The following is a 26,641-nucleotide window of genomic DNA, read 5'->3' as shown; positions in this document are numbered from 1 at the left end:
GAGCTGGGGGCCTAAGGACAATGTAAAAAGAACTGGGTATATTTAAATGATGTAGTAACAGTTGAAGGTGCAAGTACTTTTGGAGATGTATATTCTAATCTGAATGTTATCAGTTGGTTTTAATTGAAATACTGGGCTTACAGTTAAAATGATTGCAAGCAGCCACATGTTTTGCTGTGAAATTAAAATTTTGATTGTGTTTTATTTAGGTTGCTCAGAAACTTATTTCTAATCCTTGGAGGACCTGACACTGTATGGGTGACCTGTATGTCAGGCTCTAACATGTTACTTTATATTTTTGAGCAACTAGTGCTAGACAGGCCATGCCTCTTTCCTTAGAATGCAGTGGTGAGAAGCTGCTCCAGTTGTTGTTCACAACTGCTTATAATGATGAGACTGAGTTTATTCACTACTGTTGATCCCTCTAATGTATTTGTTGTCTGTTAACCCCAAAATGTTGACTGTACAGAACCAATGTTTTAAAAGCCAGAGGCTAGTGAAAATATTAAACATGGTCATGTTAAAATAACCTGAAGATAACATGGATTAAATGGAAATGAACAACCTGTGGTAGAGTTGATTATTTTTCAGTTACTCAATCCCTTCTAGAACTACGCTCCTTTTCACACAGTAACTGATTTTGTCTTTGTAGCATTAGTGGACAAAGAAGTGAATATATATCCTTTCTACCATGCCACTTACTTGAGAGGAGTTAGGGAAGAACTGGAAAGGGGTGAGGAAAGGACACCTGATATTATGAGCAGTTGACATTAACCATTGTTGCTCTATCTGTCTGCAGTGAATTTGAGCTTTAAAATAGCAACAGTAATAAAAGGGTGGAATTCATGTCAACACTTCCCTGTAGCTGCAGCAGCTTTCTACGATGAAAAGATGCTATTTCTAGAATTGGCTTGCAGAAGCATTTCTGATAGGATGAAGATTTATGTGCTTGGTTAAGATCAGTAGAGTTCTGGGTTAGCTTCAGTTATCATGGCTCACAGTTGGACAAGATCCCCTAAGTTCTGGTTCTTGTCTGTGTTTTCCACCAGGGTGCAGACTCCTGAGCAATTTGTATCGTTTTGAAATTTCTCTTAGCATGCACAGCTATTGGAAGGTATGGTCCAAATAATCCGAAGTATAAAAACTGTTATTATTTAACCTAGTGTCACGCAACACTAAGGAGACAGACAGGTTCTTTTGGGGATCCTTGTCAGAATGATGGTACTAAATCATAGTTAAAGTTTTCTTTTCTTATCAGGATATTGATTAGTATAACGTAGAAGTTATGATAAGAATGGAACAGGATTTCTTCAAGTAGAATCAGTGTAGCACAATTTGTAAGTAGCATAATACAGAATTTATAATACAACCTAATTTCTAATAACTTGGATTGTCTGCAGATCAGGTGAGATGTTAATATGTGGCTTGCTGTATGAATATAACAGTCATAATCTAGACTCGAAAAATTTTATATAAAAGAATACAACTCATTCAATCCTTGGAGGAAGCACGTGATGGTAGGGGGGCACCCTTGGTCCCTGTGGGAGCATAGGTCTCACTGTTGAGCAGCAGTTCTGGTCCAGGTTCTCACACTGCTTGATTATATAGATGTTACTCTCTGTTATGTGGAGGGGTCATCAACAACACCTGCTTGGCTGGGTGCCTGGGATTATCAATGCCAGCAAGAAAGGGAGTAATCAGCCTGGCACCCAGGAATCTTGAGGCTGATAGCGAGGGGAAGAAGAAAACTGTGTAGTTTGTTTGCTTCGTTCACAGGACCTTCAGAGCCTGAGAATCAAAGAATCACAGAATGTTAGGGGTTGGAAGGGACCTCCAGAGACTGAGTCCAACCCTTCTGCCAAAGCAGGATCACATAGGGTGGGTCACACAGGAACATGTCCAGGCAGATTTTGAAAAGTCTCCAGAAAGGGAGACTCCACAGCTTCAAGAGTGAGGGAAAGGGAAATGAATACATGACCCAGAAGGTCACAGATAATGGCTGTTTGCCTCATAAAATTACACTGGCTATGGGTTTGCTGATGTTTCAGGGGGTTCTCCTTGACAGCTATATTGCTGCTAATGTGCTGTAGGCACCCTGCGTTCCTCATTTGCCTGTCAAGGAGCCTGTCTGCTGAAACCTCATTTTTTGAAGAAATTTGCAAACCTCAAAGTGTTAGTTTGCTATTTCTAAGCTATCTAGCTCATTTATGTAGTAAGTTCTTTTGTGTTCAGTGGTGTTACTATAGTGAATAACCTACATCTCAATTTAAGTATTGTAGGTAGCTCAAACTTGTTGCTGTCAGTATTACAGTTGTAGTGAAACATTTCCCTGTGTAGTAGGCTGGAACTTTACTTGTTCTTCCTGAAGTGGAAATTTTTCTGAAACTTGTCTCTAAATTGCTTTTTCAGGAACTTTGTTGCTTTTTACCATTTTTACTGTCTAGTATGTCATTATGAGTGTCACTGAAAGTGCAGGTGTAGAGATGTTTAGAAACACCCATGGATTTGTAGTCTTTATTTTGTTGTAGAAATAAATAACGTGTATTAGTCAGTGCATAATTTTTCTCCTTTTGCCACTGTTTAGCCTTTGAAACTTGAATACCTACAAAAACATTTTAAAAACCATGATAATTTTGTTAGTTTGAAAGTTTATTTTGTTTTATTTTAGGTGACTGAATTAAATTGGTGTTGCAGCTCAAAATTCACAGTAATTGCTTCCAGTGTACAGTAGAATGTAAGATTGCATATCTACCCTCACCCCTGTCTTCTGTCTCCTTCCTACTTCAAGATTTAGACAGTGTTGCTACCTTTAATAATTAGCTTTTGTGTTTGACAGCTACACCTACATTTTTGGTATGCACCATAAAATTTTCTACCTACGTGTATTTTAAGTCTAGGAAAAATTAATCTCTAAAATGTCAGCTCATAAGATAAAGTATACAAAGTTTCTTCCTTTTTCCTTATCAGGAAGTATTGATGAAGATGTTGTGGTGATTGAAGCATCCTCCACTCCCCAGGTCACTGCTAATGAAGAAATAAATGTTACCTCAACAGACAGTGAAGTGGAGATTGTTACAGTTGGTGAGAGTTATAGGTGAGACTTGCAACTCTTTGTATTAAGACATTTTGCTTGGTACCAGGTTTATCTGATAAAGCTTTGTATCATTAAAAGCACATAAGGTAGTGCTTCAGAAATTCTAAACAGGATGCAAGTATGCATTTTTTTATTCAGAATGACAAAAAAAAGGAAAAAACCCCATAAACCAAATGAAACCACTATACTCCAGCCAACAATGAAAAATCCAAAACACAGGAAAAGACCCAAAACACCCAAGAAAAACAAAACCTGCGAACCACAGCTTTGTGAAAGCTTGATAATTCAACTAACCTGGGAATTGTTGAGGTAGCTGTAGTTAGTGTAACTGATGAGCAGATTTGGGGGAAAGCAAATCTTTACAGGGGGGTCCTAGAGAGCAAGTTTAGGCTGTTTTGAATATTTGGGTATTAGTTGAGTATTTTTCAGGAGAGCATCCTACTTTTTTTGAAGCTGATGCTGTGCCTGCTTTCCTGTTCTTCCGTGCCTCTCTGAAAGTTTTCACAGAATCAGCAAATGTTAGAGGTTGGAAGGAACCTCCAGAGATCATGGAGTCTACCCCCTCTGCCAGAGCAGGATCAGCTAGGGCAGGCTGCACAGGAACGCATCCAGGTGGGTTTTGAAAGTCTCCAGAGAAGGAGACTCCACAACCTCTCTGGGCAGTCTGTTCCAGTGCTCCATTACCCTCACCATAAAGAAGTGTCTCCTCATGTTGAGGTGGAACCTCCTGTGTTCTAGCTTGTACCTGTTGTTCCTTGTCCTGTCACTGGGCACCACTGAAAAGAGATGGGCACATTCATCTTGACACCCACCCCTCAGATATTTATAGAGTTGATAAGAGCCCCTCTTATCCTTCTGAAGACTAGACAGCCCCAGGTCTCTCAGTCTTTCTTTATAAGAGAGATGAGTTTAAGTCCTGCAGTCATCCTTGTAGCTCTCCTTTGGACTCTCCAGCAGATTCCTGTCTCTCTTGAACTAGGAAGCCCAAAATGGGACTCAGTGTTCCAGGTGTGGTCTCACCTGGGCAGAATAGAGGGGGAGAAGAACCTCCTTAGGCCTGCTGGTGCTGGACATGCTTTCTTTAATGCATCCCAGGATGCCGTTTGCCCTCTTGGCCACAATGACATGTTGCTGTCTGATGGATAATTTTCTGTCCACTAGGACTCCCAAGATCTTTCTTTGTGGAGCTGCTTCCCAAGAGGGTGGCCCCTAGTCAGTACTGGTGCCTGGTGTTATTCCTCCCCAGATGCAAGACTCTGCACTTGTCGTTATTGAACTTCATGAGGTTTGCCTTTGCTTAGCTCTCTAGTCTGTCCAGACCTTGTTGGATGGCAGCACACTATGATGGGATGTCAACCGTTGCCTGACCCCCACCTTCAATTTCATATCCTCAGCCAAGTTGTTGAGGATACACTCCATCCCCTCATCCAGGTCATTGAAGAAGATACTGATCAAAACTGGACCCGGTACTGATCCCTAGGGAACACCATTGTCCACAGACTTCCAGCTGTGCTCTGCACAGCTGATCACAACTCTCTGAAGTCTGTTGTTAAGCCAGTTACCAATCCACCTCACAGTCCAATCATCTAACCCACTTTCCTTGAGTTTGCCCACAAGGATGTTATGGGATATGACATCAGAAGCCTTGCTGAAGTGAAGATAGGTGATAGCTACTGCTCTCCCTTCATCTACCCATTTTGTCATGCCTTTGCATTTGACCCACGTATTCCATATTCTTCCTTTTACTGCTAATGTATTTAAAGAAGCCCTTCTTGTTATCTTTCACTTTTCTAGTATGTTTAGTTCAAGGAGAGCTTTGGCCTTTCTTGTTGCATCTTGACATGCTTTGACAGTATTTCTATAATCTTCCCAACTGCCCTTTTCCCAGTTTTTGTAGACTTCCCTCTTCCATTTGAATTTTTCCAGCAGGTCCTTGCTTATCCATGCAGGTCTCCTGCCTCCTACCAGATTTTTTTTCCCAAGGGTATAAATTTTTCTTGAGCTTGGAGAAGGTGGTATTTGAATATTAACCAGTTCTATTGGACCCCCTTACCATCTAGAGCCCTAGCCCATGGGACACTTTGAAGTAGTTCTTTGAACAGAATAAAGCTAGCCCTCCTAAAGTCCAGAGCAGAAGTTTACTGTTTGCCCAGCTTACTTCCCTAACAATACTAAACTCTGTTGTTTCATGGTCACTACAGCCAAGGCTGCCTCCTACTTTAACGGGAGGTTTAAATCAATCTATGACCAAGTCCCTGACCAGATCTCTTTTGTTTAATACAAGGTCCAGCATCACCTCTCCTCATTGGTTCTTCAACCACCTGCATCAGAAAATTGTCATCAATGCTCTGCAGGAACTTTCTGGACTGAGTATGCCTGGCTGTGTAATCTTTCCAACTAGTATCAGGGTGATTCAAGTCACCCATGACACGGGGGTATGCGATCTTGAGGCTACTTCCAGTTCTCTATAAAGGACCTCATCAACAACTTCCTCTTGGTTTGGTAGTCTGTAGTAGACACCCACAGTGGTGTCACTCATACTTGCATGTCCTTTAACTTTTACTCATAAGCTTTTAACACTTTCTTCACCACCCACCCCAGGTTAAGTGCAATGCATTCTAGCTGCTTACTCACAGAGCAACTCCACCACCTCATCTTGTCTGTTTATCCTTCCTAAAAAGTATATAGTCCACAAAAGCATTCCAGTCACGTTGCCCATCATCCACACTCAGATTTCTGGTTCATCTCTTTTATTCCCCATGCTTCTTGCATTGGTATACAGACACTTCAAGGGACTTAATGGAGTCTCTGAAGTTTTGTTTTGTTCTTTATTTGTCAGATTTTGCAGAATCTATTAGTGGAGTTCCTTGAAGGAGAAAATTTCAAATTGTCATGTACATGGGACTGTTGGAGATGCCTGCCTATTACTTACGTTTTCATATTGGTGAATATGAAGACAAAACTCTCGCATATGAAGAATGGCTTTCCATTTTTTATAAAATGACAAAGGAACAATAGGTAGTAAATTATGAAAACATCCCATCTGTTTGTCTCAGATAGCTAGTGCTTTCATTAATGCAATTTTAATTTTGAAGCAAACAAGTTTTCCTGCAAAAACTACCTTTACTGGAATAAATGTTATGTACAAACCAATTTTCTGTTTAGGGCAAACACACACATAATGTATTTTTCCTGAACATGTGGAACTAGCTGAATTGTTAGGACATTTCGGAAAAGTAAACTGAATTGCAAAAATTGTGTTCTGAAAATATTCTATCACAAGTTAACATGCAGAAGAACTTGAAATGTACGGATTTTTGTTGTCTTTATACCTCTGTCATCATTCATAGATCTACTCTTTCAGGCTGCATAGGAATAGTATGGGATTTGGAGACTTCATTTATTATTGACTAAAACATAACATCAATTATAAGTGTTGCCTGACTGCAGTTGTGGAGTTTCATAATGAAGCTACTTGTATGTATTTCTTAGGAACCTAGTTTAAAGTCCTTTAATCTTTGCCTGTTGGGTATTTGCCATTACGTTATCTGGAAAAGGCTGCAGTAAAGTTTGTAACTACGCATACGGTGAATGTGGAGTTTCAACAGAACAAAATGCTTCTCTAATAATAATAAAACAGTACCTAAAATAGCTTCTTGGTGAGGAGAAAAATATAGTAATGGCAAAATTTAAGATGGTATGTAAGGTGTTACCTTTTTTAAGGTCTCGTTCAACTCTTGGACACACAAGATCACACTGGGGACAAAGCTCTAGTTCTCATGCTGCACGACCTCAAGAACAGCGGAACCGCAGTAGGATTTCCACAGTCATACAGCCGCTGAGACAGAATGCAGCAGAAGTAGTGGACCTTACAGTGGATGAAGATGGTAAGTTGCATTGTTGTGAGAAATCTCTTCCATTTTCTGAAAAAGGATGATCGGTGTAAGGGGAATGGAGTTAATTGCATCGCTTACACTGTTCTGTTAAAAAACTTGAACTCTGAACTTCAGAGCAGCACTGTAGAGAGGGACCTGGGGATCTTGATGGACAAAAGGCTCAACACAAGTGAACAGAGTGCTGCAGTGGCAAAGAAAACCAACAGGATGCTGAATTATATTAAGGATATCACAATCAGGAATAAAGATGTCCTTCTCCCATTCTACTCAGCACTGATCAGGCTACTCCTTGAGTACTGTGTATGGTTTTGGTCCCTGCTATACAAGAAGGATACAGACAGGCTGGAAAGGATCCAGAGAAGGGCCACAAGAATGATCATCATCTTCCTTAAAAAAAAAACATCAAAAACCCCAAATTAAGTCAAACACTTCCAACTTTCCAATCCAATGCAAAAATCAAAATACCTTGAAGAAGAACATATTGCAGTATGTTAGCTTGCAGTGCTCTCAGGCACAGAAACACAACAAACTTCTGTTTGCTAGGACTTCTGTGTGTCTAGGGGCAAGGAGTCATAATTTATTTTAATCTGTTTACAGTAGAGAACAAGATTTATCAAGTGTTTGGTATATTTCCCCGAATCTGATATTGACAACTGTTACCTTTACAATATGCAAAATGAAAATTTATGTGCTTGTAACAGACGTCTCAAATACTGATTTAATGAATCTGCTTTTAATGTGTATTGAGACTAGAAGCCAAGTTTATCCTCCTATAGCCTTTAGTATTATGTATCTAGAATGAAGTTTGTGAAGTAGTGTGCTGCTAATTCAGACATTATGTAGTTCTTGATTAGTGATCTAATTTTTTTTGTGTTTTGTAGGCATTAAAAAAGCAGCAAGGGTAATGTTTACTCATTTAATAGTTTGCCTGTGGATTTATGAAAGATTTCATCATAAAATATTTGAGTATTGAGTAAATAAAACTTGGTATGTTAGACTTGGTTGAGAAGTGATTGTATATTCTTAAATTTTGAGTTGATTTAAAATTAAAAAAAAAAACCTAAACAAATTTTTTTTCCCTCCAGACATGAATGAAACAGAATTAACTTCTGTATTTTGTACCTGTCAGGCTTTTGTCTTCTAACTTCCATAGCATCTGGCAAGACCAGAATCAAGAATTTCTTGTAAAAATAATGAATGGCAACAACAAAAGATAAACAGAAAAGGAAAACCCCAAAGCAACCAGCAGCTTTTAAAGCTTAAAGATAATGAAAGCTTTTTTTCTTTCACTAGAACCAACAGTTGTGCCAACCACATCAGCTAGAGTGGAGCCACAGGTCGTGAGTTCTGCTTCCAGTAACAGTTCTAGTACGTCTACCTCAGAGCAGGCCTCTGATGCAGCTCCAAACATCTCCAACAGCCAGCCTTCCGCAGCACCAGAGACGATACCTAGTCTTCCCAGTGGCAGCACTGCTGGTACTTCAGCTGGAGGTACAGAATAAGAGAGTTTTCTAAACAGTTGTGTTGCTTCCCAGTAGAAAGGAGGTAGGGGAAGTTAATTAACATTTGCTAGATTAAACTGTACGTGAACTTTTAGGACTGAACATAAGAGTAATAAGTTGAGAGGACAGGAATCTGAAAAATATCATTGGTTGCTCCCCAAAAATGAAGGAAGTTAGGCAAAAGCAGAAAGCACCAGCACATTGGAGTAATTTGATTGTATCAAATGAACCACGTATTTGCTTTTTGGGGAGGTAGAATTCAGGGAATTAAGTCTTCCACTGCAGTGTGTTACAGGGGTCAGGTTTTTAAAGTGTACTGTAAGGAAATGAAGGATGTATATGAATTCCTTGAACCTCCCCCTGCAGATTGCTTCACTGGAAGCATATTTATACAGACCTGTGTAGATACTGACCTATAATCGAGCTGCATATACAGGCAGCGCTTGTAACATATCTGAAACATAGGTGCTCTGCCCCTATGTGCAAGCAAGATGAGGTTCGAAACACCTGAACAGACCACAGTTGCACAAGAGTTTGAGGTCTCTGCACACAAACCATAGGGGCAATCTTTCCCCCTTTCTCTACTAATAACGTCTCAAATTAGTACAAAGTACAATAAGGCAAGTGTCAGTCCACATCCTCTAGTGGATCCCATGAACACGTCTACCTGAACCAATCTGTTTAGTTTCATCTGGAAGGCACAGTTAAATATTTCTTTTTATCCAGTTTGTTTTGGTTTAGTCTAGATTTGGTTTTCAGTTGGTTAATTACTTCATCTTGAAGTACGAATTATTTTTTTTTCTATTTAAATCACTGCTTTAAAGTGATCAGCTTTACTAATTTGTTTTACCTCAATATTAACTTTCTTCCAGATGATATAAGAAGAACCGCATCTACTACGACACTGGAAACTGGCCCTCCGGCCATGCCAAGGTTACCATCGTGCTGCCCTCAACATTCTCCTTGTGGAGGACCTTCACAGGCTCATCATGCGTTGGGGCACCCACATACAAGCTGCTTTCAGCAGCATGGCCACCACTTTCAACATCACCACCACCACCACCACAACCCTCATCCAGCTGTTCCACTATCTCCCTCATTCACTGAGTCCAGCTGCCCTGTTGAAAGGCCCCCTCCAGTGCCTGCACCTTGTGGAGCAAGCAGCAGTTCTGGCAGCAGTTATCATGACCAGGCATGTTTAATTCTTTTGACTCCCTTTACGGTTTCAATTTGTTACAGATATGAGAGGTTAGAATGCCAAATTGTAGGTTAATCTCTTGTTCTGTAGTAGGGATTATAAAAGGAAAATTGGAGCTATAACATATGGACATAGAAAAATTGAAAGTCATAATCCAACAAGCAATCATTGATAGCTGGCATTTTATTAATGGCAAACTGTTGATCATAGCAGCTTTGCAATGCAAATAATTGAACTGCTTTAAGGGAAGAAAAAAAGCAAATTTAGTGTTCTATTTATGAAACGTGAAAGAGTTGCTCTTCTAAAAGCATTGTTTTCTAAGACTTTTAAGTAACTAAACTCACAGCTCTAAACTAGTAAGGTTATAAGTAAATGATGCTGTGCAAACAGTTTACAAGATGCAGAACTCTCAATCTGGTTTCTGTTCCAAGTGTAATACATTAGGCAAAACTGAAAATACATGTATTGCACGTAGCTCCCATATACTCACTGTTTTATCCATCATAGAGGGATTGGGATTTTTTACATAGTCTGGAGTAACAAATTAAGTCTCTCTCAACAGATTCAAGAATTTAAGAACAAAAAATGTTAACCACATTGAAAGAATATTCCAGAGTTGAGCATTAGAACTTAAACATTTGAATCCCAGAGGCTTATGATAGTAGTTTGGGTTTGTTTTGTTTTTTTTTTTTTTTTTTTCATATTATGTTTGAGGGTGACTTTATTTTCAGTGTGTGAAGAATTGGTTGAAAAATGATCATTTGTTTACGCAGCAGGCATTGCCGGTAGACCTAAGCAGCAGTGGTATAAGAAGTCATGGAAGTGGTGCTTTTCATGGAACATCTGCTTTTGATCCCTGCTGTCCTGGTTCTTCATCTCGAACTGCAATTTATGGACATCAGGCGGGTGCTGGCCCAAGCCAGTCAATAACAATAGATGGATATGGATCAAGTATGGTTGCACAGCCACAGCCCCAACCTCCTCCTCAGGCATCGCTCTCTTCTTGTCGGCATTATATGCATTCTCCTTGTAAGTACTGGGTACCTAGTTGGGGGGAACCAAACAAATGAGAAAACAGCTTCCCTGACAACATAGGAAAAAATCTTACTATCTGCTTGCTTTGATCTTATCACTGACCTAGCAAAACACATACTGAAATACGTACTTAAATAGTTCAGCTTGTGTTGAGGATTTGAACAGGGCCAGGGTGAAATTAAAATTTTCTTTTGAGTGACATTTATAGCATTCGAAGTCTAAAAAACGTGTTTACTATGAAAATATTTTTCATCTCCTTTGTATTTTAGCTAGGCTTTTTTCCTTGGCCCATCTCTAATTCTGGCTGCAGAAAGTGTAGGATTTTTGTAGGGTATATTGCTGGAATCACTTTATTTAAAAATTGCATAAACACATACTCCCATATTGCCACTGTTTACATTGGTGTGATAATATTGAAGCACCTGTGTGAAGATACTTAAGTCAAAACCTACTACTGACCAAATTAAAAGCACTTGGTGTTTCCATTGCAGATGCTTCTTTGACCAGACCTCTTCACCATCAAGCTTCTGCGTGTCCTCACTCTCATGGAAATCCTCCTCCACAGCCACAACCTCCACCTCAAGTAGATTATGTAATCCCTCATCCAGTGCATCCCTTCCATCCTTCCATATCTTCTCATGCATCTTCTCATCCTGTTCCCGCTCCACCTCCTCCACCAACTCATCCTTTAGCCAGTGCAGCTGCTCCAATACCACAGCATCTTCCTGCAACACACCAGCCTATATCTCATCACATCCCTGCAACAGCACCGCCAGCACAGAGGCTACATCCTCATGAAGTGATCCAGAGGATGGAGGTCCAGAGAAGAAGAATGATGCAACACCCAACGTATGTCACAAATGTACTCAGAACAATAGCTAAACATATAATTCATTTCCTTCAGGTTTGTAAAATGTTGCATGCAAATCTCAAACTGTTAATTGCATGGTTAGGAACTGTTAGTATTAAACCATGGTAAGAAGTGTCTTTACATACCATCACAGTGAACATTAAGAGTGAACCTGTTCCATTACATCCTTCAATAGTGTCTTCAGGTAAGGTACAAATAGGGCATGGAAGAGAAGGGAAGCTTAAGTTTCTCTTTCCCATTAATCATTTTCCAGATAACAAGCAGGAATTCCTGTTCAAGCTGGACAGCCTAGAAAGTAAATCATAAGCTCCTTTCAAATGTGTTCCTTGATAGTATGTTTTTCCTTTGTATATAACAAAATGCTTTAAAATAAAATAAACAATTTGTCATAAGAGACCATTTACCAGGTTTAATTCAGATTTATCCTTGGATACTTACCTTTATGTCTTTAAGAAAAGGAGGAAGACACAGAATAGTATCTGTATGAGATTGTGAGTTGTAGCTTGGAAAATACTGTTTAAGACGTGCTACTGTTTTTGCTAAACTAGATTCATGACACTAGTATCAACACATACCAGGTCAGTACTGGCTTGATATTCAATCATAAAGTAACTAAAGTTATTTTAATTCTGGACATATTTGTAAATATCCAAGAGAACTTCAAGAATGAGCTCTTGTTGTCAATCCTAAATTTGTTATACAAATTCTACTGATAACTGATTTAGAAATTAATGCTTAAACATAAGTTTGGTTTCACTGCAACTTTTGAGACAGTTTCCATGTAATTCATAAAAATATCTCACTAAGTGGCACAAGACAGCCTTCCCTGCCATCCCCCAGGGAAGTCATAGAATGATTTGGGTTGGAAGGGACTGTAAAGAGCCTACTGGGCAGGGGAACATCCTACTCAATTAGGTTGCTCAAGGCCCCATCCAGTCTGGCATTCAACACTTCCAGGGTTGGAGCCTCCACAGCTTCTCTGGGCAATCTCTTCCAGTCCCTCACTACCCTGATGGTGAAGAATTTCTTCCTAAAGCCTAATCTATATCTAACTTCTAGTTTGAAGCTGTTACTCCTTGTCCAGTCACTCCATGCCTTTGTAAAGAGTCCCTCTCCTGCTGTCCTGTGGGCCCCTTTCAAATACTGGAGGGCTGCTACAAGGTCTCCCCAGAGCCTTCCCTTCTGCAGGCTGAAGCTTCAACACCAGCTCTCTCAGCCTTTGTTCAGAGCGGAGGTGCTCCAGCTCTCTGATCATCACAGGATGTTAGGAGTTGGAAGGGACCTCTGGAGATCATCAAGTCCAACTCCCCTGCCAGAGCAGGACCACAGAATCCAGTGCAGGTCTCATAGGAATGCATCCAGATAGGTCTTGAAAGTCTTCAGAGAAGGAGACTCTGCAACCTCTCTGGGGACCCTGTTCCAGTTACTCCATGGCCCTCACAGTGAAGTTCCTCCTCATGTTGAGGTGAAACCTCCTGTGCTGTAGTTGATATCTGTTGTCCCTTGTCCTATCACAGGGTGCAACTGAGAAGAGCCTGTCCCCTCCCTCTTGACACCCAGCCCTTAGATATTTATAAACATTTATTAAATCCACTCTCAGTCTTCTCTTCTCCAGACTAAAAAGCCCCAGGTCTCTCAGTGTCTCCTCATAGTGCATGTGCTCCAATCCCTTTATCATCCTTGTAGCTTTCTGTTGGACTCTCTCAAGTAGATCCCTGTCCCTCTTGAACTGGGAAGGCCGAAACTGGACACAATATTCCAGGTGCAGTCTCACTAGGGAAGAGTAGAGGGGGAGGAGAACCTTCCTCCATCATCTTTGTGGCCCTCCTCTGGACCCACTCTTAATAGTTTCGCAGTCATTAAAATGTTGATCTGTCTGAACCTATAGCTGTTCTTTTGTTATCTGTATTATGCAGATGTCATAACTTCTTAACATAACACTTTAAAATAAACATACATGTGTACTGCTTCTGTGTGCCCATGAGTATGCAGTCATACTTAAAAATTAATTTTGGAACATTCAAGACAATGCATATCAGAGACAGCAAGATACAGTTTCAAGGAAAAATAATAATGGTAGCAAATATATCAGTTCTGGGACGTTTCTGTAGTGCAGGAATTGTAAATGTGAATATTGGCATTTCTTAGCCTAGTCAATTTTCTTTGTTTGTATAGAAACTAGTCACATGCTAATAGCAGGCTCCTTCTTGATGTCTCTGAAGTCACCAGTGTCAGGTTGCTCCTCTGCTTTTTGTGATCTTGTGGAATTGTTCCACCCTTGATCTTTATTCTCCCTGCTTATCCTCATATGAATTACATGCAAAATGAACATTGTATGTGTCTTAGCCTACCATCATATAAATCAGATGGTACCCTGTCAGCCAGAAACTTGTGTATATTCACTCTGTTACTTAATACACAGACTGCAAGCAGACCTGTGATTCCTTCAATTCCACATTCCAATATCTCAATGTGTTCTTAAGATGATGTATTGTACTTCATTTTTAGAAATAACATATGGGGTAGTCTAGCTTGTTTACTTTCTATCTAACAATATAGGACTATTTCAGGATTGGAAGTAAAAGAATGATTAGTCTTCTCACTATCATCTCAAGGGTGGGTGCAACAGCTATAACTTCTTGGGGTTTTGGAAATGGCCACAAAATATGCAAAAGGCCATGTATGAGAGTGTATTTGTATAATACATGGATTTTGTGTTTAAATCTGACCACCCACTTTATATAAAGATTGTAGGATGGACAGCCTAGAAGTTTTACATTCAAAGGAATAATTTCAAATGTGTTTCTTTGAAATTAAGATTTGTTTTAGGAAAAATGGGCCTACATGATGTTGAATTTCTGCAGAAGTATGGAAGTTGTTTAAATGTTTTTTGTTAAAATACATTCTTCCAGATTTTTTCCTAAATTTACTTGATAAACTGAAGGGAGGTGAGACTAGGAGTAGGTTCTGCTAATAGGTATGTTGTCATGTTTGTCTGTATTTCAGAAAAGTAATACTTTTAACATAATTTGTACAATCTTGGTAGACTTCTCTGGAGTAGTGTCAGTTTACAGTGATTAGAAGAACAGTGGGCTGTTAAGTAACTTTTTACTTCCTTATAAGTGTAGATTTACAAAATGTCTAGTGTAATTTGTCAAGCGATTTAAAGTGGTACTGGATCTGAAGGATGTAGGTTGAATTTTAAAAAGTTTTTCTGCATTGAAAGCAATGGAACGAAAAATATCAATCCATTTCACTCTGTAGCTTGGAAGTGGTAAAATAAGTCATCAGCCAGCATGCAGCTGGAATGGTTTAAGAAACTGTGTACATTTATTATTTGAGCTATGATGTGAATATATTTCAAAGAAAATGTCCTGATTAGTGTGTTAAATTTCCTAATTACTTCTGTTGGTATAGTTTTACTAGAAATAAATTGCAGCATAACTGTGAATGTCTGAATCTCAACATGACCATCTCAAGAGCTTTGCTTTCTCTTGCAATTCAAGGTTGGGGTTAAACACTTTGTCAGTCCTTCTATAGTCAGGTTTGCCAAGTGAAAGGTGAATCACAGTGGCTGAAGTGGGCTTTGTCTTTGAATATGAAATCTGTATTATAATTAGTTTCTAATTGATATGTAACGTTGGAATGAAAATGCTGAATAGGAAGTTTTATTGTTTGATTTTTAAATGCAACCTAGTAATTAGTCTGTAATGTTTTGATTATGGATGTTGGTTGCCTTTGTGGTATTAAGAAGTATGTGAAATTAATTGTTGCTGGTTTGTGTTGTTTAGACGTGCTCATGAGCGGCCTCCTCCACATCCTCACAGAATGCATCCCAATTATGGTCATGGTCACCACATTCATGTGCCTCAGACAATGTCTTCCCATCCTCGACAAGCTCCAGAGAGATCTGCCTGGTTAGTAACAAGATATTGTGTTTGTTTGGTGGGACTCAGAACGAAAGACTGTCATGTGCTGATTTGAGTGCTGATAATGCTGACTGTGTTTTTAAAATCTTTTTAAGGCTTTGAAATACTGTTCTGATCAGTATCTTAAATATATTTTGATGGGGGAGGGGTGGGTATCCATTGCTTTTAAAATGAAATTGAGTGTTACTGACTCTTAGGGAGTTATTTTAAAATAGGTATGTAAAACATAATGAAGACTCTCCATATATTTATGCTCTTACATAGAATAGAGGTTTGGATTTGAGCTACAAACTGATGTATTCTCTCTCCTCTTTGTTTAAACTTACTTAAAATTGCAGCAGTCCTACCTATGAAGGTTATATTTCAGTTCCACAATATATTTAATTTTTAACAAGATACTTTTAACTACCAGGGAAAAAGTGCATGCGTGACAGCTGCTTTTTCCATAGTGTGAGCTACAGAGAAGCCTTCACACTAGTAATAGTTATAGGCACAATAAATGTGGAGTTGTCTCTACTGATTTATCATTCTAAATATTCACAGCTGATTTAAAACCAGCTTTAAGTTATAGTATGATTAAGATGATTCTTCAGCAAAGCAAAAGTGAGTTTAAAAAGTATTCTTAAGTAAAACTGTTGTGGTAGCTGTGTATGCTTTCGAAGCAATGGAATTTTATCTAGGAATCAAGATGTAATGCCACTTTCTTTCATGTACAGGGAACTGGGAATTGAAGCTGGTGTGACTGCAGCTACTTACCCTCCAGGGCCTTTGCATCCTCACTTGGCCCACTACCATGCACCTCCTCGACTTCATCACTTGCAAATAGGGGCTCTTCCCCTAATGGTAAGGAGATAACTTATGAAAAATTGTGATCATTGGTCGTTGTATTTTGTTTGTGAGGAAAAACGTTGTAAGGTTTATTGTATTTAATTGGACAAGTATATATTGCTGCAAAAATTAGTGGTTCAGCTGAAGAAGAAAATAGCCAGTTCTTCTGTGTGTTGCTCCCAGATAGGGAACTAGGCTCAGTCTATTAAAATAGTATAGGACACTAACATTTCTACTTCAGCTCTTGTAAAGTGAAATGTATTTGAATTAAATTGTTACTTGTATTTCAACACATTGACCCTCTGCATCTGATTTTTAAAGTTCAGATTCTTCTTTAATGAGTTTAATGATTGTTAACTTCCCACCTAGTGCATGAGGATTAGCACTGGTGCTTTATTTCTAAGGTGTATCCAGCATAGCTAGAATTCCATCTAGAAATCTGGTTGTTCCCAATAATATTTGGTATTCATCAACCTAATTGTATAGGATAAAGTATATAATTCTGTTGCATGAGGAGTTGTAAGTAAGAGGAAGTGTGAGTGTAAACTAGTCCCTTGTTACACATAATTTTTTTTAATCTGCACTAGGAAACCAATGAAAATCAGCATAACTCTGACTTCTATAGGGTATTATTTTAGAAGTATTTTTAGATTTATTTAAAATAGTCTTAATTTTGCTTACTGAAAATTCAGAGACGCAAATTTCATTTTAAACAAGTCTTGTTCAGTGTTTCTTGTGGTATTCTGTGTAGCTAACCCATATTATTTAACCCTCTTAAAGCAAGATAATCTATCAAAACTGTGGGTTCATCTGTAGGTGAATGCTAAAATAATAACTTAAAATCAACCTGCACGTGTTGGTGTTGCAGAATTCCTCTGTTAGTAGCCAGAATTGACGTCTAGTGGTTGAAATGCCAATTTGCAATCAGTACTGTAATAGTGTTCTCTTCACAGTCAGGTCTTATATTGCTTTTTCTTTTCTATTGTACTAACAAACATGATCATAATCCTTAAGTATTTTCCTGAAATACCAGGTTTGGTAACACCTTGATGCACAGCTTGCATTCTTACCTAGAGCAGTCTGTATAATCTGGTATTTTAGTGTAGCAAATCAGATTCTTACTATATAACTGTATTGCCTGTATGCTGTCTATTCAAATGAAGATTTTCTGCATTCTTTTATTCTTTTTATTCAGTTGCTTTAGATTCTCAGAGAAAAAACACCCTTCTAGTAGTTCAGCATTAGGAGGCAGCAAGTTAAACATATGTCTATTCTATCTCATTGTTATATCGGGGTAAGTCAGTTATAGGATTTATTTCCACTATTGCTCTGAAGTTTCTAGAAACTTCTGCATTCATCCTTATATTACAATGCAATGAGAAACTTTAAACTGTATTTTAACTTTCATAGGGATATTCCTGCAAAGAAAATATGCTATACAAGCAAGTAGTTGGGACCCTGCTGTTTATTTTGGTTTTTATCAGTAGAGTGAAAGAAAGCTATGATAGTCTTCAGAAGTATTTGCTGAACGTGTGACAAAATACTTCAGGGAGTCTTGCCCTTTTCCTCAGTATGGCTGTTACTAATTGATAAAAGTGTCAAGTGAAATAGGGTTCCTTTAATTCTACAGAAACATGTTCACGTGCTTGTGTAGGGATATCTAATCCTCGTAACAGTAGTTCATGAATATCTGGATGAAATTAAATGGAAGGTGTTGGTATTTTGAGTTTTAGTACACACTTTACTGATTGCATGTTTAACAGTGTATACACGGATCTAAGCAGTACTTCCTCAAGTGTCTGGAATATGTTTTGAATCTTGATGCGATCAGATGGTGTTACAACTTTGAAGTTGTGTTCTGAATATTCAGATTACACAAACTAGAAGAATATAAAGGCAGGTTAGAGCATTGCTGGAAGTTACATGTACAACAAGTTCAAAGCGTTCTGCCCTTTCTATGGCAATAATGAAAGTCAAAGATTTCTTCATTTGGATGTGTGTGAGAGTACAGCAGATCTGTCAGCAAAATTGATTTTGAATATAGAGAAATAGTGTAGTGAAGATTTTCATCTAGCAAACAACCAGATATTAAACTAAAGTGCCATTTTAGTTTTTATTAAAAAGCAACAGCTTAATTGTAACTGTTACCTGGTAGTTTACTTTGTAACTTTAGGAAAAGGGGCAGTGAAGGAAAGGCTTAACTATGATTAGAGTCCCTCTGTTAAGTGTGCTACGTGGTAGATGTTATGAAGAATGCTTGCTTCTTTCAGTTACTACAGAGGGTGCTAAATTGCCATTTACAGGCCTCATTAATTGTATTCTTGATGCAGCTTTACTGGATGGGGAGGGAGAGTCTGTTAAAATAGCTCCTGCAGTAGTTCAGATAAAAATCATTTGTGAAGGAGCAGGCAGAGTACATTTTTTTTCCTGTCTGTTCTACAGTACTAGAAACTCTTCAACCTACTCCCAGACTATAAAGGGCCTAATGGATTATTTGGTTTTTAATGAGAATAGCACTCTTAATTTTAATTGGATGCAGATCACAGAATCAAAGAGTGATAGGGATTGGAAAAGACCTCTGGACATCATCTTGTCCAACCCCACTGCTAACTCAGGTTCACCTAGATCAGGTTGCACAGGAACACATCCAGGTAGGTTTTGAACGTCTCCAAGGAAGGAGACTCCACAATCTCTCTGGGCAGCCTGTTCCAGTGTTCCAGCACCCTCAAAGTAAAGAATTTTCTCCTTAAGATAACCTAATCTTCGTCGGTTCAGTGCTGGAATGTAGACTGCAGTTTAATCGTCAGGGAGACAAAACAATGAAGTTATGTTAGGGGAGATAATTAATGTTCAGTAGCTTTGACAATCCACATAGAGGGTGGGGAAAACAAAAATCTCTTTCTCTGTTAACTTGATTGAAAAAACTTTCACCTGTTTAAATGTTGCTTCAGAAGGAATCCTAGATTAAAAGCAGCTAAACAGAGCTTCCTTCCTGTAAACAAGGAGTGGGCTGCTTCCATCCTGGATTTAATACATTTATGCTAAGTGTAACCCTGGCATAGAGCAGCTTGTGTTCCCATCATTACTGCTGCTTGTGTTCCCATCATTACTGCTTTAATGCCATGTATGTGTTGAGGAAAGATCTTCTGTCAAAGTGATTTTTATGTCGAATTCCTTTCTGGACAGCTAGCCATTCTGTGAACTTGAGCAACATTAAGAATCAATGGAAGATCACTGCATGTTATACCTAGTGAAACATCAGAGAGCAAAGGCACAGGAGATAGAGGGCTTTATCTGTTCTTCTGTTCTTTGCTGATGCCAGTGCTTGCTGTTAGATGCCACTTCAATTTCTGTTTAGTCTGTGACTTTGGCTGCTTTTTTGGCATTGTTGAGTGCCCAGCACCAATTGTCACATATAGGTGTACAGGATGAGAATTTTTGTAATTTAATAAGCTGAGATAGATGTTAAAAGAAACATGACATTTTCATAATGAACTGTAATACCAGCCATGATTCTAACTGGCTAAACCATACTTAGAGCTGCAACACATATCCAAGCAGAATTCCCATTCTTCTGTTGCTTTAGGACAGAACAGGCATCCAAGTTCATAGTGAAATCTGGAAGGGGAAAAATATAAAAAGAAATCTCTAGAAGATGTTTCTAAATTTGGCCTGAGGGCAACCTGAAATGATCCCCTTCGCTATTCTGCTGGCTTTCCTGTGTCTCATGGTTTTCAGATATTACATAGTTACCTGAATGACCAGAATGCTATGTTTGGCTGTAAGATTGGTTACGCTTTGTATCCGCAAAGATAAGAATATTTCTAACATTTTTCAGACTTCAAAAAATAAGGATTAGAAAAATGGAGAATAATGTGGTATTTGCAATAAAGATTCAGAAGTCTGCAGACATTCATTTAGAAATTGTAATTTAGTTCAGCTTTACAATGGGAGCTTGCTCTGAATATGGGGTTGCTGCTAGGAAACTTAAAAAGTCAGTGCTTTATATTTTAAATGTGCTTTTTTAAAAAATGAGTGATTTTTATGGATTGAATTTGTTCCTTTGCCATTTAATGGAGGGTAGAGTAGAAGGTTAAAACTAGAAGATCTTATTTTTTCTCTTTTCAGTCTTATCTTTGTAATCAAAGAAAACCAAAATCCTTCAGCTCTACGCTAATAACTAAATTTTAAATATAGGCCTGAAGTGAGCAGTGTTCCCTCTGTGCCTTTTAATTTCATATATTTACTCTTGTATAAGTGAATAACTTACCACAGCTGCTCTGGGTTTTTGACTGTTTAAAACTTAAGCAACAAACCTGCCACTGACAGAGTATTCTATTTGTCTTGTTTTCAAAATACTCAAGCTGTCATAAATGTAATTTTTGGATCATATTATGCATAGTAGTGGGAGGTGTCTTGTGGGGTTTTTGTTGTTTTGTTTGTGGTTTGGGTTTTGGTTTCTTGGGGTTATTTTTAAGCTTCTGCTTTATAAAATATATCTTAAATAACAGAGGCTATCGACATGCCCCTGAAATTGTTGCAGCTGCCTGTTGCTCAAAGTAAGTTCCTGGGATATAGTATGCTGTTCCAGTCTCTTGACTCCAGCCTCTTCTATCTGTTTAAATAGTGTCTTGTTGATCCTGAATTTAGAGGGGAAAAAATAACCTGGACTTTAGATTTTGCTAGCTATGGTGTAATAAATCTCTATAGGGTTGATGCAAGCCTTAGGAAAATCCTTAATTTATTTGTGAACCTGAACTGCAGCTTCCCAGTCAGAGGGAGATCTCTAGATCTTTATTTATTTATTTATTTAGATAGCTTAACCTCTCCTAGGTGTTCCATATGCTTTTTCCTTCCGCCCCCGCCCCCCCCCCCCCTTCTCTTCTATTTCAGAACCTTACTGTTTTGTTCCTTTTCCTGTTTAAGGACTCAGAGTGGTTGAGGTAATTTTTACTTAGTTGTAAACACTGGGAATTAATTTAAAGCATAGGCCAAGAGGTCCCAGTGCCTTGTGGTAGATATGTGCCGGTCAGAATAGTATCATTCAAAGTATAGTCATACACAGGTATCACACCTCTAAGAGATGCAAAAAATGTCTGTAAAAATTTTTAGTGTGATCTGTTTAAAAAAAAAAAAAAGCAACAAACTTCCTGTTAAAGTATCAGAACATTAAGTTTGTAACTTCATGTAGCAATAGTAATGTAATGTGAAAGTTCAGGTTTGAGATAGCCCTGATTAGCTGCACCAAATTTAACTGCAATTTTCAAATAAGAAAATAGACTTCTGTAATGCAGCTGCTTCTTGTTTTCTTTATGAGTTACTGTTACTCAGATTTTTTTGGTGGTATTTTGTGCTTTTGAAGAGCACTCGTTTTATGTTCCTCCCAGTTACAATTAGGTTTCAGCCATGCAGCATGCATTGCTTGTTCTTTTGCACAGTGTCTCTCTATGAAAACTATGATTTTTCCTTTTTTTTAATTTGGCTTATTAAGATACTAATTGATCAGCTTTACTTATTTTTTTTAGTATTAATCTGGACCTAAGCAGCTAAATGGATAGGGTTATCATTGGGCTTTGTTTTACAGAATAACAGGAAAACATCCAGTTGGAAGAGACTTCTAAGATCATCCAGTCCAACTTTCAACCCAGCACTTAAGGGTCAATACTAAACCATGTCTCTAGGTACCAAGTCCACACGCTGCTTAAACACCTCTAGGGATGGTGACTCCACTGTTGTCCTAGGCAGACCATTCCACTTGTTTGAGAACCCTCTCTGTGAAGAAATATTTCCTAGCATCCAGCATTTCAACATCTTTTTTTGCAGTAAGTGAACACAGTACTTGAGGTGTGACCTCACCAGTGCTGAGTACAGGGGGATGATTCCTGTTCCTGCTGGCCACACTGTTTTTAATACAAGCCAGTATGCCATTTGCTTTCTTGGCCACCTGGGCACACTGCTGACTCCTATTTAGTTGACTGTCAACCAAATATCCCCAGGTCCCTCTCTGAGTAACAGCTTTCCAACCACACATCACCAAGTCTATGGCTTACTGTGGGGTTGTTGTGACCCAGGTGGAGGACCTGGCACTTGGCCTTGTTTAACTTCATCCAATTAGCTTTGGCACCTTTGTCTAACCTGTCCAGATCCCATTGTAAAGCTTCCCTACCCTCTAGCAGATCAACACAGCCACCCAGCTTCATGTCATCTGCAAAGTTACTGAGGGTGCACTCAATCCTCTCATCCAGATCATTGATAATGACACTACAGAGGACAGGCCCTAGTACTGAACCCTGGGGAGCACCACTAGTGACAGATTTAGCTCCATTCCACACCACTCTTTAGGCCCGACCATCTATCCAGTTTTTAATCCAATGCAGAGTGCTCTTGTCCAAGCCTTATGCCATGAGTTTCTGAAGGAGGATGATGTATGAGACAATGTAAAAGGCTTTGTTAAAGTCTGGGTAGACAATGCCCATGGCACTTCCCTCATCCACTAGGTAGGTCACCTTATTGTCGGAGATCAGATCAGTCAGGCAGGACCTGCCTGTCATAAACCAGAAACATGATACTTGTTCTACAGGAAACAGTTTTTGGCAAACATGTACTGGATTTGCAGGTCCAGAGTATATTGCTTTAGAGTATATATTATAATTTGAATATATAAAAGTGCTAGTGCAGACTGTCATTATCTTTAACTCTTTACTTTCTTCATTGGCTTCAAGCTTTTCCTTTTTTCCTTAACATTCAATATGAAAAATTCTGAAAACGCACATTTGTGTGTGAAACTGTTTGAAGAGAGCTGAAATCATCTCTTTGCAATTGATGCTTGATGGTAATTGTCAAAGGGATTTTTCTTAGACTGTTCTTTTAGTTGGTGTCGTGGTTTAACCCCAGCCAGCAACTAACAGTCACCCCAGCCCCCACAGAGTCCCTTCACTCTGTACTGGCCATGCTTCCTCCCAGCTTTCTTGTACATCTGGTAGAGCCATGGGAAACTGAAAAATCCTTGACTTATGATAAGCATGTTTTAGAAACAGCTAAAACATCAGTGTGTTATCAACGTTATTCTCACGCTAAATCCAAAACACAGCACTACACTAGCTACTAGGAAGAAAATTAACTCTATCACAGCTGAAACCAGGACAGTCAGGCATTACTGATAGTTCTCTTTTGTCCCTCTGTCTTCCAGCTTCTAGTAGTCAAAAAAATTATCAGTTTAAATCTTGCTCTTGTTAGCAGACTGATTTCTGCAGGCATAAAGGAATTGTTTTATTCTTGCTGAGATGTTTTTTCAAAATACAGTGTTTTACCTGGCCGTAAACGTAAGCTGCTCTCTCACAAAATTTTGTGAGAGCCTGTACATGATGTATGTTCAGACAATTTTGTAGAGGCATTGTGCTGTTCCCCATCAGGATAATATGAAGACCAACTTCTTGGCATGAAAATGTATTGTCCCACCCAATATTTCCATTGTCTAAGTTCAGTAGTTTGTTGTGATATATACTCAGAAAAATTCTTGATTGGTTTTGAAGTGTTTAAAACTAAATTTAGTAGATGTCTTAAATAGACTTCAGTGGCAGAATTGTTCCAAATGGAAGACCTGTCCCGGTACATGTCACTGCAGTTGGTAAAATCTGACCTTTAAAGCAGATGGAACTTCAGTTACTGCATTTCACAACAGTACACCTGAGATGTTACAGCTCTTGTTATGATGCAGTATCTGTGCTATCAGACACGTTGTTTTCCAGCAGACTGTTTACATATCCAGGTGAATTAAAAAAAAAAAAAAAAAGGGAAAGTCAGTCCTGACACTTAGGTGAGGTTTTGTCAGTTTTCTTTCTTCTGAGTGGAGGCAGTCGATTCACAATGTAGTAAGAGGCAATTAGAATTTCCAAATGATGCTCAACAGGTCTATGCCTAGTGAAAACATGGAACAACAATGTAGGTGAGTTGACCTAGTTCTTTAAATGCATTTTCTGTAATTAGAGGACCAAATAGAATTGCACACTTAAATGGAGAATGGATCATAAGTCACTATCTGAGACAGGTATCTTACAATGTAGTTTTTACAAATTACTGTATTTTTAATGCAGTTTCCCAAATTCCATTGTTACTCCTATAGTTTATATTGTCAGTGAGACCTGTGACAACAACAGATGTTACTTCTGTGAAACTTGTGGCTATGCAGATGAACATACATGCCTGCTGATGTAAAATCCTGTAGTTGCAATCATACTGAATTAAGGTATTAGTATATAATCTCTGTAAATACACTCTGCATCTTGCATAATGACTTAGATCTTTAAATTGATACACTATTTGAGTTTGCAGTACTCATCCTCCTTGTTTGTTTCTCATCTCCAGCTCCAATTAGTACAAGACCTACAGATGCTTAGACTGCTTATGAGAAGCACACCCTGTATTAGGATTCTGGAAATATTCTGAAAGTTAATTTCTATTACTCTGGCTTATAAAAATCTAAAACTAATGTTGTGGTTGCATTTGTGGCATATATTAGCACTACATTATCATCACTTAACAAGCACCATGTTCAAATAATCAGATTCTGTGTTTCTTTTCTGAAAGAAAAAAGAAATAACATACAGAATCACAGAAAGCAGGGTGTGGAAAGGACCTCTGAAGATCACCTAGTGTAACCCCTGTGCCAGAGCAGGATCACACAGAGTAAATCACACAGGAACATGTCCAGACAGCTTTTAAATGCTTGCTGAGATGGAGACTCACCAACCCTTCTGGGGAGCCTGTTCTAGTGCTCACCCTCAAAATGAAGAATTTTTTCCTTGTATTTCTGTGGAACTTCCTGTGTTCATGGCCCCTTGTCCTGTCACTGGACACCATTGATAAGATTCTGTCTCAATCTTCCTAGCGTTCATCTTTAGATATTTATAAGCGTTAATGAGATCCCTGCTCAGTCTCCTCCAGGGTAAACAGACCCAGCTCTCTCAGCCTCTCCTCATAAGGCAGCTATTCCGGTCCCCTAATCATTTTAGTGGCTCTCCACTGGACCTTCTGCACTAGTTTAGTCTGGTATACTTAGGGCAGAGAAATCTTTTCTGTTCCTGTCAGCTTCTAGTTACCAGGCTGGATTTGAAAAATACAGAAAGATAGCTTACTGGTTTGTTATGTGAGGAACTTTGTCTAAGCCTATGCTTTCTCACAATGCATAAATTCAATTTTACACTTTCATATATGTTAAGCTTAGAAATGTTTACTGGAAATAAGAAAAGCCACACGTGAATATCTGACTTCATGAATAATATCTGGGATGCCTGAGTTGTTGACAGCCTCATGATTTGACTTTTGAGCTGTCATATACAGCAGCAAAAATGTTACCAGCTGATAGCAGAGAAACTAGAATAGTACTGAAGTACTTAATGTTATTTCCGAATGAGCTTCTGCTTAGAGTTTTTATTCCAGTGCACTTTACATGATTAAGTAAACTGCATCTACTGATCATCGAGGGCTTTATAACCTGATCATTAAAAATTGATGCTAGTTTCTCTGGCACAGGCATTACACTTAGATGATCTAGATGATCTTCAGAGGTCCTTTCCACCCCCCACTATTCTGCCATTCTGTATATATTTTCCCAGAAAAGAAAACCAGAATCTGATTATTTGAACATGGTGCTTGTTAAGTGGTGACAGTGTAGTGCCAACTCTGACAAAAAAAATCACTACCGTTAATCACTCATCTTGTAGGGGTAAAAATGGAATTCAGAAGTTCTACTGTGAAAGTGGTCTTTTCTGCTTTCTGTATGAAAAGCACTGGTGCTTGTAGTACCTGAGGGGTCTATCATTAGACAGTGGTATTCTGTTTACTGCTTATCTCTTTTAATATACAAGGAAGCAAGGAAGTCAGTGGATGTTTGAATGTAGAGTGTATGTAGAGTTGCCTGTGACTTTAGATGCAAGTTGTGTGATATTTTAATTTTTTTTAATTTGCCTCTAAATTTGAAGTATGTCTGAGGATGTTCAGTTGTTATATTTGAGAATTTATAGCAACTTCTTTTTATAAGTTCATATGTAGTTTTCAGGTGGTTTTTTGCAACAATAGGTAGATATTGATGGTAGTTCATACAAAGTAGATACAGGTTTTGAGATTTGGGAAGTGAGACCAAGCAATGCATAAGACAGACGTGGAGAGGTTGTAATGAAGGATCTAGTCTCACTTCTGTTTTGCTTCTAGTTATGTTTAGGGAGCCTGAAATGATGGTGTGTAATGCCATCAGCTGGAATTGTGTGCTGAAGCTGAGAAATATAAATAA

The 26,641-nt window shown here is 38.6% G+C and overlaps 1 protein-coding gene across 1 annotated transcript in view; it reads left to right on the top strand.

Moving 5' to 3' along the window:
- Window positions 1-26,641, top strand: part of RNF111 (ring finger protein 111) — a 44,045-nt gene that overhangs the window by 14,490 nt on the left and 2,914 nt on the right. Inside the window, exons 3-10 of the mRNA XM_054388237.1 lie at window positions 2,968-3,094; window positions 6,818-6,981; window positions 8,284-8,481; window positions 9,365-9,684; window positions 10,464-10,719; window positions 11,217-11,574; window positions 15,388-15,513; window positions 16,242-16,368. Of these exons, the coding sequence (XP_054244212.1) occupies window positions 2,968-3,094; window positions 6,818-6,981; window positions 8,284-8,481; window positions 9,365-9,684; window positions 10,464-10,719; window positions 11,217-11,574; window positions 15,388-15,513; window positions 16,242-16,368 (1,676 nt within the window). The remainder of the gene's footprint in view (window positions 1-2,967; window positions 3,095-6,817; window positions 6,982-8,283; window positions 8,482-9,364; window positions 9,685-10,463; window positions 10,720-11,216; window positions 11,575-15,387; window positions 15,514-16,241; window positions 16,369-26,641) is intronic.

This window comes from Indicator indicator, chromosome 16 (assembly GCF_027791375.1).
Source record: "Indicator indicator isolate 239-I01 chromosome 16, UM_Iind_1.1, whole genome shotgun sequence".
In the NCBI taxonomy this organism is placed as follows: Eukaryota; Metazoa; Chordata; class Aves; order Piciformes; family Indicatoridae; genus Indicator; species Indicator indicator.
This window is presented reverse-complemented; position numbering and strand designations above follow the sequence as displayed.